Source organism: Peromyscus maniculatus, chromosome 19 (genome assembly GCF_049852395.1).
Source record: "Peromyscus maniculatus bairdii isolate BWxNUB_F1_BW_parent chromosome 19, HU_Pman_BW_mat_3.1, whole genome shotgun sequence".
NCBI classification, from domain to species: Eukaryota; Metazoa; Chordata; class Mammalia; order Rodentia; family Cricetidae; genus Peromyscus; species Peromyscus maniculatus.
The window spans coordinates 28,434,090-28,455,972 of record NC_134870.1 but is presented as its reverse complement, the minus strand read 5'-3'; the positions used below and the strand labels follow the sequence as shown (position 1 = coordinate 28,455,972).

General features: G+C 48.2%; 3 protein-coding genes across 3 annotated transcripts; 2 read left to right on the top strand and 1 right to left on the bottom strand.

The window, feature by feature from the left end:
- The first annotated feature begins 36 nt into the window (after positions 1-36).
- On the top strand, positions 37-13,405 carry Hars1 (histidyl-tRNA synthetase 1). The gene is made up of 13 exons (XM_006998499.4): positions 37-273; positions 499-588; positions 4,715-4,834; positions 6,887-6,982; positions 8,067-8,192; positions 9,003-9,110; positions 9,277-9,375; positions 9,566-9,659; positions 9,854-9,981; positions 10,075-10,317; positions 12,222-12,338; positions 12,533-12,679; positions 12,969-13,405. The coding sequence occupies exons 1-13, from the start codon at positions 184-186 to the stop codon at positions 13,038-13,040; spliced, it is 1,530 nt and encodes a 509-aa protein (XP_006998561.1). The 5' UTR covers positions 37-183; the 3' UTR covers positions 13,041-13,405.
- Positions 13,406-13,693: 288 nt separating this feature from the next.
- Dnd1 (DND microRNA-mediated repression inhibitor 1) lies at positions 13,694-16,252 on the top strand. Its single transcript, XM_042264101.2, has 4 exons — positions 13,694-13,827; positions 13,958-14,075; positions 14,444-14,905; positions 15,659-16,252. The coding sequence occupies exons 1-4, from the start codon at positions 13,804-13,806 to the stop codon at positions 16,111-16,113; spliced, it is 1,059 nt and encodes a 352-aa protein (XP_042120035.2). The 5' UTR covers positions 13,694-13,803; the 3' UTR covers positions 16,114-16,252.
- A 134-nt stretch (positions 16,253-16,386) lies between these two features.
- Wdr55 (WD repeat domain 55) lies at positions 16,387-20,257 on the bottom strand. The gene is made up of 7 exons (XM_006998501.4): positions 19,984-20,257; positions 18,110-18,210; positions 17,941-18,028; positions 17,672-17,851; positions 17,448-17,547; positions 17,187-17,356; positions 16,387-17,103 (listed from the first exon to the last, which is right to left on the bottom strand). Exons 1-7 carry the CDS (start codon positions 20,175-20,177, stop codon positions 16,770-16,772), a joined length of 1,167 nt encoding a protein of 388 aa, XP_006998563.2. The 5' UTR covers positions 20,178-20,257; the 3' UTR covers positions 16,387-16,769.
- Between the last annotated feature and the right edge of the window lie 1,626 nt (positions 20,258-21,883).

Sequence of the window (21,883 nt, the reverse complement as noted above, 5' to 3'; positions counted from 1 at the left end):
GTGACTCCGGGGGTGGAGCTGAACTCCAGTATCTCACGCTCCCTGACCCGGAAAGGTTTTCGCTCTCGCTGGAGACACTCTAAGCACGAAAGCCGTGGACTCGATAGCCGGAAGTCATCCGAACCTGGGCTAAAGACCGCCAAGGCGGGGTTAGGCAGCAGTCGGTTCCGGTTGGCAGCCAGGATGGCAGACCGTGCAGCGCTGGAGGAGCTGGTGCGACTCCAGGGAGAACATGTGAGGGGCCTCAAGCAGCAGAAAGCCTCCGCTGATCAGGTGCGACTGAGATGGAAGGACAGGGGCCCGACAAAACCGGAGGAACACAGAGGGCGGTCTGGCTGGAGGACAGGCATGTGAATGAAGGGGCTAGGCTGGGAGAGTAACAGAGGCTGAGAGAGAAGGTAGCCAGGGTGGGTCCCCGAGAGACGAGTATGGAGTGCATGGGAAGGGAGGGACGGGAGGGACGAACAGACAGTCCAGCGGCGTTTTTTCCCTCCACAGATCGAGGAGGAGGTATCGAAACTCCTAAAACTGAAGGCACAGCTGGGCCATGATGAAGGCAGACAGAAATTTGTGCTCAAAACCCCCAAGGTAAAAACTATGGCTGTGAGAGGCCTCCGAGGGAGGTCCTGATCACAATCTGAAATATTGCAAAGGCGTCAGTGGTTGGTGTAGGCAGTGGGCTGGATGGATCTCAACCTGAGTCATTCGATGATGACAGAAACAAAGCTGCTCAGGGGAGTCAGCCTGCTAACTGCTGCTCCTTTCGTTCATCACACAGTCATTGAGTAAGTCTATGTGTGTGGTATTGTGCACTGAATAGACCATACTGGACGCCTGTCTTTGTGATGCTTACGTTCTACTTTGACAGAGATTTAAGACAAATAATTCCACGCAGGGATATGCAATTACAAAATATGACTGGTGATAATGAAGAAAGTTAAGGCTGGAGAGATGGCTCACAGCAGTTTAGAGCATGCAGAGAATCCAAGTTTGAGAAGATATTATTGAGATAGGGGAAATGAAACACGCTTGGTATTGGATAGCACTAAGGGATTACTGTTAGTCTGTGGATACCAAAATCTACAGCTGAATAGTCCCTTTTAGGAAATGGTGTAGTATTTGCATATAACCTATGCAATTCACTCATGTACTGTAACGTCATCTCTAGGTTACTAACAGCTAATAGAATGTAGGTAGTTATTGTTCAAAGATAATGACATGAAAAAAAAACTATGTATTTAATACAGGCAGAATTTTCTTTCAACCCCAAGTATTTTCAGTGCAGTTTATTGAATCTGTGGATATGGAACCTTCAGATACAGAGAACCAACTGTGTGTTCCACACTCCATGCACTCACCATTTAAAAAAATGGGGCTGGAGAGATGACCCAGTGGTATAGAGCACTTGTTGCTCTTGCAAAGGACCCAGGTTCGATTCCCAACATCCACATAGTGGCTCACAAGCTGTGGTAACTCCAGTTCCAGGGCACTCAACGCCCTCTTCTGACCTCAGTGGGCACCAGACACACACATGATACACAGACATACATGTAGGCAAAGCACCCATAAATCTTTAAAAAAATGTGAACTTACCTTAAGAATATTTTTACGGGGGGTGGGGGGGGTGGGAAGGGGTCGGTTGGGGTCCCTGGAGAGATAACTCAGTGGTTAAGATCACTTAATGGAGGCTCAAAACTATTTGTAACTCCTAACTCAGTGGTTAAGATCACTTAATGGAGGCTCAAAACTATTTGTAACTCCAATTCCAGGGGAGCTGATGCTCTTTTCTGGCTTCCATGGGCATCGGGTATGATTGTGGTGCAGGCAAAACACTCATACACATAAATCTAAAAATAAATAAATAAATAGATGTCCTTTATAGGTAAAATTATTAATTTTATTGAATTTTGACCCTTGGCTATAATAAGTATCACTAGTAGGAGACAAGGACATATATAAAGCATTTCTGCTTAAGCAGACATCTGATAGCTTTTCAGAGAGTTGACTATCTGGCAGCCATTTTGGTGATAATAAAAGAAGTGGGCTTTGCTAACTCAAGGAAATCTTCTGGCAGTGATATGCTGCTAATGATGAAACTCAAGCACTCACATAAAATAATTTTGGAAAACTTACATATCTTTTACTGTGAGTTTGACAAGTTCTCAATACTTAGATTTTCCTGGTGAGATATGTGGTCCAATATTATGAAGATCTCTATAACTTACCAATGCGCCAGTGTTTTCTAGATGACCAGTGCAGATGTCAAAAAATCATACATAATTAAAAAAGATCCTTCAACATAGAAGATACAATGGTAGATTCTATTTATTTATTTATTTATTTATTTATTTATTGGTTTTTCGAGACAAGGTTTCTCTGTGTAGTTTCGGTGCCTGTCCTGGATCTCACTCTGTAGACCAGGCTGGCCTCGAACTCACAGAGATCCGCCTGGGTCTGCCTCCCGAGTGCTGGGATTAAAGGCGTGTGCCACCACCACCTGGCTCAATGGTAGATTTTAATGTATAGTTCTGCAGCATGAAACATATTCATATTATTGTATAATCAATGCTACTCATCTATTTCTTCTTCCAGATAGGGCCTGAGTCTGTGGCCTAGGCTGCCCTGTAACTTACCACAATCCTGCCTTGGCCTCCCAAGTGTGGAAACAGGAGCTGTTATACCTGCTTTTCCAGAACTTTTTAATCATTCAGAATTGAAACCACCCATTTAGCAATATTCCCCTTTCCACCTTCCCTTCAGTCCATAGGTGATCTCTGTCTCCATGTATTTAGTAACTCTAGTTACCTTATATAACTGAGAAGTGCTTGATGAGTTTTGTTTTCTTGAGATGGAGTTTTGCTATGTGTTCCTGGTTGACCTGGAACTCACTATGTAAACCAAACTGGTTTTGAGCCTCCCAGATACTGCTATTATGGGCATGCATCACCCTCCCCAGTTGACTGGTGCTTCTGAATGTAACAATAGGAGAACTCCATTGCTGTAGCTTTCAGATTCCACATTCCAACCAGTCTGTAAGAAATGAGCACTTGGATTTTGGTGTAGTATCAAGAAAGAATATCCACAGTTGAGGAGCTCATTAGAATACTCTGCCTTAGCCGGGCGTTGGTGGCGCACGCCTTTAATCCCAGCACTTGGGAGGCAGAGGCAGGCGGATCTCTGTGAGTTCGAGGCCAGCCTGGGCTACCAAGCGAGCTCCAGGAAAGGCGCAAAGCTACACAGAGAAACCCTGTCTCGAAAAAACCAAAAAAAAAAAAAAAAAGAATACTCTGCCTTCTCTGCCTTTTATAAGAACCCACCTGAGTAAGATTAGAGTTTCTTCATACTTTTCAGCCAGACCAACATACAGCAATAGAAAATTAATACAAAAAGCACATAGGAAAATTGGTTGACTTTTATTAAGGAAAACATTAAAGATTTGCAGAAATGGGGTTGGAGAGATGGCTCATCTGTTAAGAGCTGATCTTCCAGAGAACCTGGGCTTGATTCCTGGTATCCACGTGGCAGTTTACAACTACTTGTAACTCCAATTGCAGAGGATCTGATATCCTCTTCCGGCCTCCATGGGCACCAGGCATGCAAGTGGTTCATGAAACATACGTGCATGAAAAGCACCCATACACATAAAAAATAAGACTGAAAACAAGATTTGCAAAAAATGTGATCGATATTACTCTTCTTGCTACAATTTTTAATTGTCTTAAAATATTATTTGTGTTCATTTGTAATGGTACTTTGATAAATTTTTGCACTTATAATTTCAAATGTGGCAAATGTACACAGAAATAATACACTTTGAATTGATAGTGGCTAAGAATGTGAAAAGGTCCTTACACCAAAGGTTTTGGAGCAGGCTGTAACAGCCCAGACTGAAAACTCTGGCCTAGATGGGGACAGACTACTACACACTTGCTGCATGCTCTTAGGAGTAACAACTTCTTGACAGCCTGTAATTTAGCTATAAAATGTATCTGCCAAACCTGGATCAGCACTTTTTTCCCTTCTTGAGAAAGGGTCTCACTGTTACGGCCCAAGCTGGCCTTGAATTCAGCGGTCCACCTTCCTCTGCTTCCAAGTGCTCCCATACCCAGTTTGGTTAGAGCTTTTTATCAGAAATAATTTTGTTAAATATAATTTGAAAGAAAATTATGTTGAAAACTTGCATGCAAACTTTAGAATTCAACCCACTGAGCCGCTTGGAATTGGTAATATGCTTGTCTGGTAGGTACTGTCTGCTGTGCAAGCAAATGTTATTCCTGAGTTTTCAAAGTCGGAGCTGAGAAAATGGTTCTGAATCTGTGAAACAGTACCCAGCCCTCTGGTAGCAGTGGCTCTTGGGATTGGCAGGGCTTGTTCTGCGCTGTCTGCCCACTAGGTGGCCTGTAGGAAAACCCACGCTTTCAACATCATTTGTGTTTCTTGTTGCTCAGCTAGACTTTGGATAGTTCTGCAGCTTATTTTTCTTTGTTTTAATTTATTTCATGTGTGTTGGTGTTTTTGCCTGCATTTATATCTGTGTGAAGGTGTCGGATCCCCTGGAACTGGAGTTACAGTTTTGAGCTACCATGTGGGTGCTAAGAATTGAACCCCGGGTCGTTTGGAAGAACAGCCAGTGCTCTTAACCGCTGAGCCATCCCTTCAACCCCTTGATCTTTGTTTTAAATGTCATCCTTGAGTTTTGATTTTGACTTCCAAGGGCACAAGAGACTACAGTCCCCGGCAGATGGCAGTTCGGGAAAAGGTGTTTGATGTCATCATCCGCTGCTTCAAACGCCATGGAGCAGAAGTGATTGATACACCTGTGTTTGAACTGAAGGTGAGAGATGGATAAGGAGAAGCTGAGGGGTGGAGCTGTGGGCTTTGAACACCAAAGAGGCCAGGGAAGGAGTCTAAGGTTGCAAGGGTTAGAATTTTAACACATTAGTGGGGCTGACTGAGTTCAGTCTGTGACACCACCAGAATACAAATGTTTGAGTCCACACACTGAGGATTTTAAAGCTTTATAATCTTGGCCAGTTTGGTCAGAGGGATATATTATAACCAGTTGACGACATCAGTGTGCACGGACTGCTGTAACATCCTGAAGACATTCTATTTCAGTTTCTGACATTGTTCAGATCTCAGATGTTGCAAAAGCATCTGTTTGCTAACCTGATAATGCATTCCTACAAGCTTATCTTCAAGAAAAATACTCAAAGCCAGAAAGCTGTGTGCACAGATATGCCTGTTGACATATTTTGGAAATGTATTTTAATTGGAACAATATAAACATCTAATAGAACAGTGTTAGCAAACAAAATGCAGAGCTTTGTACTGTTGTTGAGACAGTCTCATCATAACCCAGGCTGGCCTTGAACCACAAGCAGGCTGCTTCTGCCTTCCTAGTGCTACAGTTATAGGTGCATCTCACTGCCCCGAGAGTCCCACTGGAAAATTACACATCTTTTTTATTTATTTACCTTTTAATGATGGGGGTTAGACTTATTTTTAATTATGTGTTGTGTGTGAATGTATGTACATGTGTACACATGCCTGAGAAGGTCAGAAGTATAGGATGTCCAAGGAGCTGGAGTTACATTAGGTGGTGACTAACATGGGTGCTGTGAATCCAACTTGGGGTTTTCTGCACGATCACTACAAACTCCTAACTACTTTATCAGGGCTGGAGATGGCTCAGCAGTTAGAGCACTTGTTGATCGTGCAAAGGATCTGGGTTCAGTTCCCAACATCCATGTGGTGACTCACAACCATCTGTAGCTCTAGTTCCAGGGGAGCCAACACTCTCTTCTGACCTCCACAGGCACTAGACATGCATGTGCTGGGCATACACACACAGACAAAACATACGTACACATAAAATAATATTTTTATTTTAAATAATAATACCTTAGGCCTGACTAAGATGGCTCAGCTTGGGTAAAAACATTTATTACCAAGCCTGATGACCTGAGTTTAATCTTCAGACCTCACAAGAAGGAGAAAGAGAACCAACTCTCACAAGTGAGCCAATGACCTTATGCATACCGTGGCATATGAATGCACACAATAAACATAAATGATTGTTTTAAATAAATTAAATTAAAAGTAATACTTTCGGGGGTGGCACACACCTTTTATCCCAGCACTCAGGAGGCAGATCTCTGTGAGTTCGAGGCCAGCCTGATCTACAGAGTGAGTTCCAGGACAGCCAGGGCTACACAGAGAAACCCTGTCTCAAAAAATGAAGGAGGGAAAAAAAAAAGTAATATTTTAGCTTTTGCACAAAATATAAAAAAATAAGCAGAATATCAACACAAAATTGTTATTCCCTTTTATTTTTGTTTTGTTGTGTGTTTTTGAAACAGGGTCCCTCTATGCAGACCAGGCAGGCCTTGAACTCATAGAGAACTACCTGCCTCTACCTTCTGGGTCCTGGGATAAAATGTGTGCCTGTTACTACTTTTTTATTGTAACTACTTCAGACTTGTAAGCATTAGGAATGAAAAGTAGAGGGATTATAGAACTATAGACAGGTTGAGATGAGTCACATTAGAGGAGTAAGTTTTTGTGTTCATAATGGTCTTTAAGGGCTGGGGATGCAGCTCAGCGATAGAGTGATTGCCTGCCAAGTACAAAGCCTAGGTTCAATCCCTAGCAACACATGATAATAGTAATAATAATAATAATAATAGTAATAATAATAATAAAGAAAGTTATTTCTATCCAGGCACGGTGGCTCAAGCCTTTAATCCCAGCATTCAGGAGGTAGAGGCAGATAGATCCCTAGAAGCCCAAGGCCACCCAGGGATACATAGTAAGACCCTGTCTCAAAAAAAAAAACTAAAATGTGATATATTATTGTGATCACATTTCTTCTTGGTTTCTCCAGGAAACACTGACTGGAAAGTACGGAGAAGACTCAAAGCTTATCTATGACCTGAAGGACCAGGGTGGGGAGCTGCTGTCCCTCCGTTATGACCTCACTGTATCTTTCTAACTTGGGTTAGGGCTTTGGATGAATTGGCACTCACTGGGGTTGAACTTGGGGTTAGGGACAGCAGGCATAGGTAAGATTAAATATGAAGGCATTTACAATTAAAGGATTAATTTCTCTAAACCAAGATAAAGGACTTTGGCTAAGTGGAATATAGCCTTAGAAATCTTCATCTCTCTGTCAGGGCCTTGTTCTTAGTTTAACAACAGTCTCCTGTCTCAAGAATAGCTTGCTGGGCGGTGGTGGCACATGCCTTTAATTCCAGCACTTGGGAGACAGAGCCATGCTGATCTCCGTGAGTTTGAGGTCAGCCTGGTCTACAGAGTGAGCTCCAGGAAAGGCTCCTCTCCCCTGCCCTCCCAGTAGACAGTTTTCTGTAATTGACTATTATAATTTCCTTTATCTCCAAGTGTCTCAGTCAGTGTTCTGTTGCTGTGATGAGACACCTTGACCAAAGCAACTCTTAGAAAAGAAAGCATTTCATTGGGGGCTTGCTTACAGTTGAGAGGGTTAGTCCGTTATCATCATGCTGGGGAGTAGAGCAGCACACTGGCAGGCGTGGTGCTGGAGAAGGAGCTGAGAGACAGACAGACAGACAGAGACTGGGCCCATGGTGGGCTGTTGAAACTTGAGAGCCTACTCCCAATGACACATCTCCTCCAACACTACCTAATCCTCCCAACAGTTCATCATCTGGGGACTAAGCCTGCAGATACACAAGCCTGTGGAGACCAGTGTGGTTCAGACCACCACACCCAGCCCCTCTGCCAGGCATCCACACAGGCATTCCACGTGCCCTTTCCTGTTCTGTCTGATCTGCCGAGCCCCCTTCTCTGTCCTAGTCAGCATAGACCAGGAGAGACGGGAGCAAGAGGGAGAGGAAGGAGCCTGAGTCGTCTTCCTCCTCAGCTGCCTGTCATGATTACACAGTCCATTCTTCTGACAGTCACAAGTGCTGTCACTCTTACAGGGAGTGGTTTTATCTCCACAAGCAGGGTTAGACCCCAGCTTCTGTGGGTGACCATGACTTCCAGCAGCCACAGGAGGCTCTTTTTCCTTAACGCTCTGTTATCAGGTCCCTTTTGCTCGGTATCTGGCAATGAATAAACTGACTAACATTAAACGCTACCACATAGCAAAGGTGTATCGCCGGGACAACCCTGCTATGACCAGAGGCCGTTACCGTGAATTCTATCAGTGTGTGAGTGTTGGAAAACCGTGGAGCAGGATGGGTAACTCAGGCCCTCTCTGATAGGATCTACCGGGTGCTATGGTGTCCTGAACAAACTGGATGACCTCGAAAATGCTCTTAGATTTCTGATATCTTCATGTAGACCTCATAATGGCTTAGTGGAGATGAAGAATAAGACATTGAATCTGAGGTTTGGGGCCTGGTTTGGTAGTTTTGATTATTTGGGGGAAGTTGTTTTATTTGGGAAAAAAATTAGTTCTATTTTTCAGTGCTGGGGTTCGAATGCAGGGCCTTGTTCACACTGGGACACTGGGCAATTGTTCTACCACTGGGCTCCTCCCTAGCTCCAGGTCCTGTGTATTAAACCACAGTATTACAGTCACAACAGAGAACGAGGAAATTCAGTGTGTGGTGGTGTCAAGTCTTCTAGACTAATGGCGGGACTTCTGACAGAAAAAAATAGCAAGAGACTACAGTGGGAAGGGCTGGGGCTGTAGTTCAGCGGTAAAGTGATTTGCTCACATGCTTGAAGCCCTAGGTTCAATCCCCAGTATTACCAGAGAGAGAGACAGACAGACAGAGACACTGACTGAGGCTGGGAATTACCCCCACAGCAGTAGGAGAAGTTGAGGAAGAACATGGAAGAAGTGAGTGCTGAAGAAGAATAGTTCCATAATGGACCAGGGAGCAGGACTGGTGAGGGCCCGAGGGCTGACGAGGAGACAGAAAATGAAGGGGTAGGCCCGTGCTTCGCTGCAGACAGCAGAGGTTTTGGGAGTCTGTCACGGGCCACCCCTCTCCCTCTCTATTTCCCTGCAGGATTTTGACATTGCTGGCCAGTTCGACCCCATGATTCCTGACGCAGAGTGCCTGAAGATCATGTGTGAGATCCTGAGTTCACTTCAGATAGGCAACTTCCTGGTCAAGGTCAGAGCTGGGTGGGACTGGGAGGTCAAGGTAGGGCCTGGCCTCTCACAGGGAGAAGTCCTTGTGCAGAGGGATCAGTAGCCCATGTGATAGAGACGACTGGGAATTGTGCAAAATAAGCAGAAAACAAGCAGCCTCCTTCTTCCCTATACCTTGCTCCTCACAGGTAAATGATAGGCGCATCCTAGATGGGATGTTTGCTATCTGCGGTGTTCCTGACAGCAAGTTCCGTACCATCTGCTCCTCAGTGGACAAACTAGATAAGGTAATAACCCAGACACCTGATTCTTTCTAGATCCTACCTGTTTTAAGCAGTGAGAAAGTTTAGGAGCAAGAGGTAGCTGCCTCTGTGCCCACTGGAGAAGTTCTGGCCCCAGCATGTAGGTCGAAGGGTCCACACTTGTCCTGTGGTAGGGAAGCTGTGTAGTGGCCTCTGACTGTTGTTGTCTGCCCAGGTATCCTGGGAGGAAGTGAAGAATGAGATGGTGGGAGAGAAGGGCCTTGCACCGGAAGTGGCTGATCGCATTGGGGACTATGTCCAGCAGCATGGTGAGAAAAGAACCCAGCAGCCTTATCACTGCCCTCAGTCCTGAAATTGAAGTGTGTGTGTGTGTGTGTGTGTGTGTGTGTGTGTGTGTGTGTGTGAAGCAGGAGCGTTCATGTGTACATGTCCTGCAGCCCAGACAAAAGGCAGACCTACTGTTTTTTTCTTGTCGGCCTAACCTACAAATTCGTTTCCTCAGGTGGGGTGTCTCTGGTGGAGCAGTTACTCCAGGATCCTAAACTCTCCCAAAACAAACAGGCCTTGGAGGGCTTGGGAGACCTAAAGCTGCTGTTTGAATATCTGACCCTGTTTGGCATTGATGACAAGGTAAGTCAAGTTGGAGAGAGGAGCCTTGGCTGACCGCTGTGGCTTGGGGTCCCTGATCCTAACCTGCTGCTGACCTTGACCTTGCCTCCACAGATCTCCTTTGACCTGAGCCTTGCTCGAGGCCTGGACTACTACACTGGGGTCATCTATGAGGCAGTGCTGCTACAGATGCCAACCCAGGCTGGGGAGGAGCCCCTGGGGGTGGGCAGTGTAGCTGCTGGAGGGCGCTATGATGGGCTGGTAGGCATGTTTGACCCCAAAGGGCGCAAGGTGCCGTGCGTCGGGCTCAGTATTGGAGTAGAACGGATCTTCTCCATTGTGGAGCAAAGGTTAGAGGTAAGTCTTGGGGTTGGTAGAACACAGAAGGGCAGGTGTACCCAAGCTACCTTGGATCTCTTAGGGACAGGTGCTGCTTTGGACAGAAGAGATGGTTGTTAGCCTTTAGAGTCTCAATCCTTTATAGGCCAGTTTTGTGTCTGTCTATCTGTCTGTTTTATGATACTGGAAATTGGACCTGGGCCCTGTGCATGCTAGGCAAGCACTGTTGTTACCACTATATGCTATTTTTCACTTAATTTGAGACAGGGTCTCACTAAGTTGTCCAGGGTGGCTTTGAACTCAATGTGTAGCCAGGAGGGCCTTGAATCCTCCTGGCTTAGCCTCTGATTAGCTGGGCTAGGTTGAGCCATGAGGCCTGGCTTGTAGGATAGTTTTGTAGCTCTTTATTCTTTCTCCACTGGATCAGAGCTCTCAAGAATCTAGGCTGGTGTATCTAAGATGCACATCTTCCTTGGGGCAGACTACTTAATGTTGACCAGGCTCACATGCTTGGTGCATTTTCAGCTAATGTAGTTCTGACACAAAACAACTGAACTGAGAGTAGCCCAGTTTGTTATTTTTGTTTCTCAGATAAGGAAGCTAAATATTAACGATCAGATAATTTGCTCAAGATCATGACACTTGTAAGTAGAAGAGTCAGAGTGTGAATCCAGATAGTCAAAACTCCTAAGTCTTACTGTTAGCCACTCTAATGCTGCCTCTCAGTGGAAAACATGTCTAAGGCCCTGGGCTTGCTCCAGTGGCTGCTCTGACTCCCTAGGACTTAGAGTAACACCAAGGAAGCTCCCCTTTGTTGCTGGTACTCCTTTTGTTTCTTTGTTTGTTTGTTTTTGTTTTTGAGACAGGGTCTCTCTGTAGCTTTGGAGCCTGTCTTGGAACTGGAACTCACTCTGTAGACCAGGCTGGCCTCGAACTCACAGAGATCCGCCTGTCTCTCCCTCCCGAGTGCTGGGATGAAAGGTGTGCGCCACCCCCACTCACCCACCCACCCCACCCCTACCCCCAGCTTTTGTTGGTACTCTTAAATGGCTCATTGCATTTGATTTTCAGGAATGTTCTAGCAACTTTCCCACTATTCCTGTTTTTTTCTATAGGATGACACACACCACCTATGTTTCCCATTTGAGTTCATTATTCTAGTAGGCATCTGATGTTATAACTCTGAAAATAGTTTTCCAGAAAAAGTCGAGGGGCAATAGCAGCCTTCCTCCTTGTTCCTGCGTCCACATATACCTAGTCTCACAGAAGGTGAAGACTGGATGCCAGTGGTGGTTTGAGGTGGTCTCCTAGTACTCCTTCTTTGTGATTGTGCTGTGGCCCTAACCTAGAGAGAAGGGAGTTTGAACTTTACTGTACTGTTACCCTGGGGTAGTTCTTTTTTTGGTGTTGTGTTTTGTTCTGTAAATTTTTTTATTTTTATGGGTGTATGTTTGTGCCTGGTGCCCACGGAGGCCAGAAGGAGGCATCAGATGCTCTGGGGCTGGAATTACAAACGGCTCTAAGCTGCCATGTGGGTGTTGGAAATCGAACCCGGGTCCTCTGGCAGAGCAGCCAGTGCTCTTAACTGCTGAGCCGTCTCTCCAGACCCCTTATTTGTTTCCTTGGTGCTTTGTGTTTGGGTTGGTTGGTTTGTTGGTTGGGTTTGGGGGTGTTTTTTATTTGTTTTTGTTTTGTTTTTTGAGACACACTAGCTTCAAACTCACATATTCTGTCATACAAGTCAGTTCATTTCGTACACCTTCTAAGAACTACTTTATGTCCTACTAGTAGATGAGAAGGCTGGGACCTTTCCCTACTGGAGCCCACAGAGTTGGACCTCGTCTCTCAGGATCCCAACCACAGCCTTCCCGTTGCTCCTTGATGACTTAGTCCCACTCTGACTCTTGCCTGCCTCTCCCTAGGCTTTAGAGGAAAAGGTACGGACCACGGAGACACAGGTGCTTGTGGCATCTGCACAGAAGAAGCTGCTGGAGGAGAGACTGAAGCTTGTCTCAGAGTTATGGGATGCTGGGATCAAGGTACAGGAGGCAGTCCCCAGGGGGGTAGCAGACTTGGGAGTACTAGGCACAAACTAACAGAGGTTTACATACTGCCTCCCCCTTACTTCTTGAGATGCAGCAGAGAACAAGGTACCTGCTGCACCCCACCCCCACCCCCAAAGTTCCTCCCCGAGAACAACAGAAGCTTAGTTTTCTTCTTTGGTCATGTGCAGGCTGAGCTGCTCTACAAGAAGAACCCGAAGTTACTGAACCAGCTGCAGTACTGTGAGGAAGCAGGCATCCCACTGGTAGCCATCATTGGCGAGCAGGAGCTCAAGGATGGTGTCGTCAAGCTCCGTTCAGTGACTAGCAGAGAAGAGGTAAGGGGCAAGCAGGAAGGCTGACGAACAAGGGGCATCAGCTGCCTGTTGGAGACCTGAGCCCCATAGAGCACTAACTTCTGAAGAACCTGGGGGCTTAGACTTTAACTGCAATCGTGACGTTTCAGGTCCCCAGCAGCCACCTGCACGTGTTTTCCTAGGGGCATTATCCACCCTGGGCTGTCTAACTGGGTACATGTCCCAGTGAGCCAAACCTGGTACTAGAAGTAGGCGCTCAGTGAATAGCTGAACCGAAGATGCTCATACCTTCTTCCTCCTTCCTGGCCAGGTGGATGTCCGAAGAGAAGACCTTGTGGAGGAGATCAGAAGAAGAACAGATCAGCCCCTCTCCATCTGCTGAATCCGAACAAACTGGCAGAGGAATCAGAATTGACCTTATTTGAACTGAAACAAAACTGCATATGTATTTAAACAGTTTGCGTACTTCTGACCCAGCAGAAGGGTGGTCAAAATTGTGGCTTTTTTGTTTTTATCGTTACCTTATTATTGGTAATCACTGGCAAAAAAAAAAAAAAAAAATGGCCAAGAATTACCCTTTCCTTGTCGGGGATGGAGAGGAGCAGTACAGGTGGACTCATCAGGACTCTGCCTCCTAAACTCCTGTGTGGACCTGAGGTGGCTTCACCGCAGAGCCCCACACCAGATGAACAGATGCGACCCTACAACCTACCGCCAAAAAGTTCAATAAATGTCTCCAACCGCTAACGCCTGTCTGTGTCCATAATGCCTAACGTTACCTTCCGCCTCGGATCCTGAACCATTCAAGCTGCTTTAGCGACTGGTGTGAAAGCCAGGAGGCCTTCCCAAACCCACTGGTTAAAGGACACCCTGTGGGCCCGGTGCCCACCCTGCCCCTACTCGGCCCCACCCCCCACCTCAGCGATGGAGCTCCTCCCACACACGTCCCAAGAGAGTTGATTTCCAGGGGCTAGCGCGCCTCCAAGCGTTCGCGCACGTGCAATGGATGCCTCCTTGAGAGGCGGGGTCGCCCTCGGAGCCAATGAGAGCTCGAGGGGGCGTGGAAGGCAGGGAATCTTCCAGAGGCAGAGAAGCCCAAGGGACGTTCTAAAGAAGGTACTGGCAGGCAGACCTAGGAGAGGGCTATGCAGTCTAAAAGGGAGTGCGAGGTAAGTAATTAAAGACCCAAGGGGTCCTTGGGCCCCGCCTACATAAGGAGCGGTTACAGGGATCCCAATACCCAAGCGAGGTGGTACTGGGCCGGTGATGCGCCATTCCAACCTACCCTCTTTCCTCCAGCAATGGTGTGAACGGGTGAATCCAGAGAACAAGGCAGCCCTGGAGGCGTGGGTAAGGGAGACTGGCATCCGCCTGGTACAGGTCAACGGGCAAAGGAAGTATGGCGGGCCACCCCCAGGTATGGTAGCCCCACCCCGTGGGGCACTACACGGCCTCGGCCACTCTTGTAGGAAGGGCCTGTCCCCTAGGCTCCCAAGTCAGGAAACCCAAACGACCTGACATAGCCTGTTAGGTGCGGATATTTGTCTGGCCCCCCTTCTACTCTCCTCGTCGAGGAGAGTACGCCCACCCACTCAGTGCCAGCCTAGTTGTTTACGCCGTCCAGTCGCCCAATTCTGCTAACGACCGGGAGCCAGCAGGGTGTCAGTATTTCTAGACGGTCTTCCTCCTGGCTCCCCCCGACACCCCAGCTGTTTCCTGGGGCTTAGAAGTTGAACCATCCCATTTGACGACACTACCCCCCACCTGCATATCCTCTCCCTCCAGGCTGGGTGGGCAGCCCGCCACCTTCGGGCTCCGAGGTGTTTATCGGACGACTGCCCCAGGACGTGTATGAGCACCAGCTGATCCCCCTCTTCCAGCGCGTGGGGCGCCTCTACGAGTTCCGCCTGATGATGACCTTCAGTGGCTTGAACCGCGGCTTTGCCTACGCGCGCTACAGCTCGAGGCGCGGTGCCCAGGCCGCCATTGCTACGCTGCACAACCACCAGCTGCGCCCCTCCTGCCAGCTTCTGGTGTGCCGAAGCACCGAGAAGTGCGAGCTGACGGTGGACGGGCTGCCTCCCAGCTTGAACCGCCGCACCCTGCTGCTCGCCCTCCAGCCGCTGGGCCCCTGCCTGCAGGAGACATTGCTGCTGCCCAGCCCCGGGTCGGCGCCCTCTCAGATTGCGCTGCTCAAGTTCAGCACACACCGAGCCGCTGCCATGGCCAAAAAGGCCCTGGTAGAAGGTAGGGGTGGAAGCTGCGGGTGGGCGGCTGGCTTCGTTAAAAGCGTATCCCCAAATCTTAGAGTCAGACACATGCGTGGGGTTCACAAACTGCCGGCATGCAACAGTGCTACAATCACTATTTACCTAAATTGAAGCTCCCGCTTGTCTAAGTTCCTCCCATAGTTTGTATCCTATTTTGTTGTTGTTTTTTTTGAGACAGGGTTTCTTGCTTAGCCTTGGCTGTCCCGGAACTCGCTTTGTAGACCAGGCTGGCGTCAAACTCAGAGATCCACTTGCCTCTGCCTCCCGCTTGGATTAAAGGTTTGCGCCACAACCACCTGCCATTGCATCCTGTTTTAGGCCTCAGTATTTCCAGGGGGGGGGGGAGAATTGGAGTTGTACACAAGAGTTCAGGTGAGCCTGCTTATCTTTGTAGTGCCTGCTTCCTCCTGTGAATGAAGCAGTGCTTCATTGATCAGCTTTCATTGATCAGAAAGGTTAGCTATTGTGACTGGTAACTAAGTAAATAAGGCCTGAATGCCCTGTACTGCCCCAGGGATAATTAGATAGTATGTGTTGTTACAGTCCCTTTACAAATCAATGAAGTGGGGCTTGGGGAAGTTGTCACACCCCCAGGAAGTGGAGAGGCATTAAACATAGCCTGTGGCCGTCACTCCCCTTTACTGGCCAGCTCCTCAGTGCCCAGCTCCTCAGTGCCCGGCTCCAGTTCCCGTACTCAGATCTGCCCTTGTCTTCTGCCTCTTTCTTGCAGGGCAGTCACGCCTCTGTGGAGAACAGGTGGCTGTGGAGTGGCTCAAGCCTGACCTGAAGCAGCACTTCCGCCAGCAGCTTGCGGGTCCCTCGCTGCGGTTCCTCCGGCCGGAAGGCAGCCAGCTAGCCCAGAGCAGGGATAGGCTAGGGACCCAAGGGGCTCGGGCTGCTCTGCAGCTGCTGTGTCAGCGGATGAAGCTGGGCAGCCCTGTGTTCCTTACCAAGTGTTTAGGCACAGGGCCTGCTGGCTGGCATCGCTTTTGGTACCAGGTTGTGATCCCTGGACACCCAGTGCCTTTCAGTGGCCTCATCTGGGTTGTGCTGGCCTCTGAGTGGCAGGATGGGCACGAGGTGGCCAAGGATGCTGTGTCTGCACAGTTGCTGGAAGCACTGAGTGAGTCCAGAACCAGCTTGTGGTCTCCTGGGGCTGAAGCAGGTATTGTGGTTAGGCAGTGACCCCTCCCCCTCCTCTCTACCCGCAGCCTAAATGGGTGGGCAGAACCTGTGCCATCCCCAGCCCAGCAGGCCTGGGCAGCCACTACTGGATCACAAAGAGACAGGGGCCTGGTTACAGCTTCCTTGCTGGGGAAGGACCCTGCCTGTCACACCTAAGTGCTACTTTAGTTGTGAGGAACTCTGCCCTTCCCCCATTGAGCCCAGGGTCTGATTGGACCTAGTATCCTTGGTCACTTCCCAGTTTGACAAAATTCACCATACCCACACAAAAAGTTGACTATGAATCTCTGTTTTTATTTAAGCCAAAGGCCCTTCCTCCGACCATGTGCCACTGATTTGGGCTTATGTGTCTTTTCTTCTGTGCTGGTTGTATTTATATTAAACCCCTGGTTGGTCTACACATGTCTGTCTCTGCTGTCTTACCGTAACAGTTTGTTGTACAGTGGTAGGGTGAGCAAATACTTTCCCACTTTGAGGCCATGAATTCATACAACAGAGTCCTGGAAATTCCTGTTGGGGGTTGGGGGGACCCATGGTAGAGCTAAGCTTATATTCAAGATGGTGGGTTCAATCCACGGCACCAAGAAACAGATTTCTTTAGAGGCTGTCCCAGAAAACATAGCTCCTTGTCCTAGCACTCTCCTCAGGGCCTCAGCTCAGTCACTGTCGTCTTCGCTCTCCTTCAGCACCTCCTCCTCCTCCTCTGGGGCCTTGGCATCCTCTCCATCTTCTCTCAGCCCTGCAAAGAAGTCGTCAGTGCTCCAGGCCTTACTGCTCAGGGCACGGAGTGGTCCTCCCTTTTTCTTGCGTCGCCGATAGTCGTCCACAACCACAGTTCGCAGCTGAGCCATGTTCCAAAATTTGAGTCGCTGGTCGTGGCCACTACTGGCCAGAAACTGGCCGCAGTGGGATAGGGATAGTGCCTCCACAGGCTCCCCAGCATGCTGGCCCACGGTACCTACCACTCGGTTTGGCAGGATGTTCACAGCCCTGGGCAGAGAAGAGTGTTAGGCACTGGCTTGGCTTGGCTTGGCCAGCTCCCTGGGCTCCAGGGCGGCAGTGGCTCCCCTTACCTGATGATGCCATCAGTGGAGCCAGTGCACAGCAGATTCTCGGTGACCGGAACCATGCAGTCGATGGACTCTGCTCTCAGGGCAAAGCGGTCACTTGTCGCCCCAAAACCATTCCAGTTGAAGAGGTAGATGGTACCTTCACTAGATCCACAGGCCACCTTCTTCCCGTACTGCAGGTTAACAAGGCAAACCATGTTTGTGGAGCCACTTCAGAATACACTCCCTGGCGCACATACCCCATCCCATCATACCCAGCTGTACTTTCATGAGGGTGACGGAGGTCAGATCGCCTGACTGGGGCTCCGAGAGTAACTCCAAACGGCGCCTCTTGATGTTGAAGACACCAAGGCAGCCATCCCCACTGTAGAGAGCAAACAGATGGAACGGAAAGCTCCATTTGAGGAAGACTGTAATACCCAGTGGTTACCTACATCACCAAGAGGTCTCCAGGAGGAAAAGAGCAGGGAGTCCGTTTAAGGTTGTACCTGGCTGTCAGCAGCAGCTTTTTGGCTGGGTCTAGAGCCATGTCAGCGATGTACTCCTCATGCTGCCGCATATCCATTAAAGGGCCCTCTTTTCGCTGGTCCCAGAGCCGGATGCCACCTGTGTCATCCCCAGTGACTAGAACATTCTCATCCACAAGCAGCAGGCTATTAATGGGGGCACTGGAGAAACAGAGAATATGAATTTGTTCTAATGGAGACCCCTCAGTCCTTACCCCTCACCAGGTACGCGTATATCTGATTTTTCTTACCTGTGAGCCTTGGAAATGCGTCTTTCCAACTGTCCCTGTTCGACGTCTAATACATGGATTGCTTTGTCCTTAGAGACAGTGACAAGTTCTAGGGGGAAAGGCCCAACTTATGGTGTGATCACTGCCCTCTCCCCGTACCACACTGCTGGCTGCCTGCCCCCGTACTCACTCTGCCCATCCTCTGAGAAGACGACGGCTCTGCAGGACTTGAGGTGGTGCCCCGAGGACCAGACTTCCTTGGTTTCTCCCTCCTGACAAGAGTATGAAAAGCTGAGGAAAGGAAGAGAGTGAATCATCCCATACCACACCTGCAATGCACAGGGCACAAAAATCCAACCTTCCCATGTAGATAAGAGTACTCCCAAGACCAAAGAGCCTACTATTCTTGTTTATCAATTTTCTTTGTAGTATTGGAAATGGAAATTCACACATGCTAGGTAAATAGCCTGCAACTGAGCCACACACACCCAGCCTATTTATCCGTTTTCTCTTTATATTTTTCTTTTAGTTATTCTTTTTTTGTTTGGCTGGTTTTGGTTTTTTGTTTGTTTTTTTGTTTGTTTGTTTTGTTTTGTTTTTTGAGACATGGTTCCTCTGTGTAGCTCTGGCTGTCCTGATACTCAAACACCAGGCTGGTCTTGATTGAACTCAAGAGATCCACCTGCCTCTGCCTCCCCGAGTGCTGGAATAAAGGGCATTCACCACCACTGTCTGGCTCATTTATCCATTTTAAATTAACTTCAAATGTTAGATCTTGTTTCGATACTTATTAATTCAAGATATATTTGTATAGGACTATTTTGGGGAATGCATCAGGTTGTGACAAGATCTCATTGCATAGCCAAGGCTAGCCTGGAACTTGTTTTCTTTTTTTGTTGTTTTATTTGAGACAGGGTTTCTCTGTGTAGCCTTGGCTGTCCTGGAACTCCATCTGTAGACCAGGCTGGCCTCAAACTCAGAGATTCACCTGCCTCTGCCTCCCAAGAGCTGGGATTAAAAGAGTGTGCCACCACTGCCTGGTTTAGCCTGGAATTTGTAATCCTTTTATCTCATCCTTCAAGATGCTGAGATTACAGGTAGTACACATCTTTACATTCCACTCTTCACCATCCTCAAAAGCCCAAGCCTGAGGAAAGATTGGGTCTGGACCACTGTGGGGGCCCAGAAATACTTGATTAAACTAATGGCAAGCTGGGTGTGTTGGTGGGTGCCTAATATAGGAATTCTAGCTAGGCAGTAGTGGCAAATGTTTTTAATCCCAGCACTTGGGAGGCAGAGGCCAGACTGGTCTAATGAACAAGTCCCAAGGACAGTTAGGGATACTCAAAAACCTAGGGGAGCCGGGCGGTGCTGGCCCACGCCTTTAATCCCAGCACTCGGGAGGCAGAGAAACCCTGTCTCGAAAAAAACGAGAGAAAAAAAAAACTAGGGGGAAAAAAATCTGAGACCGGAGCAAGAGGATCCTTTGAGACTACTCTGGGCCATAGTGAGATCCTGTCTCAAAGGAAAATAACTATTAACAGAAGTCCAGAAGTTGGAAGGGTAATAATCAGAGTCCACAGAAGCTACAGAAGGACACAGTTAATTACCGTATATTCTGGCCAATGTCACTGTGCTGCCAAGTTAAAGCAAAATAGAGGTGGAGGTCTGGGGAGATGGTTCAGGCCTTGGGAATCCCCAAAACCTATGTAAAAGATGGGGCAAGTATGGTGGCCAACTTTAATTCCAGCACTTAGGAAGCAGAGATGGGTGGGATCCCTGAGGCAAGCTAGCTAGCTAGGTAAGACTAGCAAGGATCGTCGAGCTCCAGTCTCAACAAGACACCTTGATTAAAAATTAAAAAATTAAAAAGACGGAGAGGGATGTGGGAAGACATCTGGAGTCAATCTGAGACTTCCACAAGCACACTTGCTGAATGTTACTGAACGAGTCGGGCCGTCTGAGTCTCACAAAACATGTCTTCCCGCCACACGCTCTACCCCCACCTCTACCCCAGAGGAGCTTTAAGACCCTGGCGCCCACGCGCCGACCACGCCCACTCACACGAACACGTCCCCGTCTACGTCCCCTGCTGCCAGCAGGTCTCGAGTGGGATGGAACGCCAGGCCACTGGCTGGCGCTTCCAGCACGATGTCTTCTGGGGTATCACGGACCCGGGGTGCTGCCTTCGTGGAGTCAAGGTCTTCCTCTTCATTGCTTGAATTCTCCGCGGGACTCTCCTCGCACATGCGATCCATAGGATCCACGCGCGCCGAGGAACCAACTACATTTAATGGGGCGTGGCTTAGGTCGTTGCTTCCGGGAGGAGGCGGGATCGGAAGTGCACCGGGGGAGGACGTCGGAAGGGGCGGGCCTGTGGCCTCTGGTGTAGATGGAGCGATCGTGGAATGCTGCTGCGTCCTCTAATAACAACCCTTTTATTTTTTTAAATGAAACTGAGTTGCAGTTTTTTTTTTTTTAAATATGTTTTAAACAGGGCTAAGAGAAAAAAGAGCGGAGGAAGAAAGGCAGAGCAGGAAATAGAGGCGTGGTTTCAGAGATGTCCCCTTCCCTCAGTGTTTTCGTGTGATGAGTGCACGTCTGTCACAGCGCGCGTGGGGGTCGGGGAACCACCTTTTGGAGTTGGTTCTCTCCTCCCACTTTATGTAAATTCCATTGACAAAATAAACTCCGCCGACCCTGAGGTTTGCTCTACAACCGACTTAGCGCCTCTACCACCTCCCTGCTCCCCGACCCCCAGACCCATCTTATCTGACCCACTGTGACCTGTGCTTGGGGCTAGCTAGACTGTGTGACTTTTAAAGCCTGCCCTCCCTCCAGCCGCTTCACGTATTTGGGAACACCCTAAATTGTTCCCTCCATCCAGTCCTATCCTAACAAATAGGAGAGGGGGATCCCAATCATTCCTGACTTGGTGAAACCTAAGACCAAGACTAGGGGCAGGCACGATGCCCAAGATGGAAAGAGTCCATGTTATGCCCAGATTGTGACCCCCCAGAGAGACCACCGTAGACCTTTGGATGTCCAGAATGCAACAGCAAGGTTTATTCTGCAGATACAAGTCTAGACAGGGACTCATTCCTACACCCAATACAGTGAGGCAGGGAGGAGTCCTCTTTCTTGGGGAAGTTAGTTTTTATAGGCAAAACCCATAAAATTTCTTAGAGGGGAGGGGGTTAGTACGGGTCCATCCTTGATTGGTCAAGTTTTTCCCGGGCCTGGACTTTATCTTATCTGTTTGCCCTGTCAGGAGTTTTACAACTCATCTCTGGGGTCTGGTCTTGTTAACTCTGGAGAGGGGCATCTCGTGGTTAATTGGTTACCATCAGACATCCTGACTCTGTTCTTTTGTTCCTGGGGCTGGCGCCATCATTTCTGGGGACTTGAAACTGGCCTGGCCTAGATCACAGTCCCCAAAGCCGCCACTGAAGACTTTTAGGTACAGAATGCAAAAGTAAGGTGTTTTCTAAGTTTACAAGTCTCCAGGGAGGCTCTTCCAAACCTCTCACTCACAGCAGGGAGGTTAGAAGGAGCCTCCCCTTTCTTTGTGAGGCTAGTTTTTTTTTTTTTTTTTTTTTTTTTTTTAAGATTTTATTTATTTATTATGTATACAGTGTATCCCTGCAGGCCAGAAGAGGGCACCATATCTCATTACAGATGGTTGTGAGCCACCATATGGTTGCTGGGAATTGAACTCAGGACCTTTGGAAGAGCAGCCGGTACTCTTAACCGCTGAGCCATCTCTCCTTTTTTTTTTTTTTTTTTTTTTTTTTTTTTTTTTGAGGCTAGTTCTTAAAGGCACAGACCATATAATTTATTTTAACCCGCCTCCCTTTTTAGTCTTTTGGTCGAATATCCTGACTGTTTTCCAAAGTCCCTGTAGCAGATACAGCCACCTGGGGAAAAGGGGTCTAAGTTCTTATCTACACTTAGGAATCCTGGT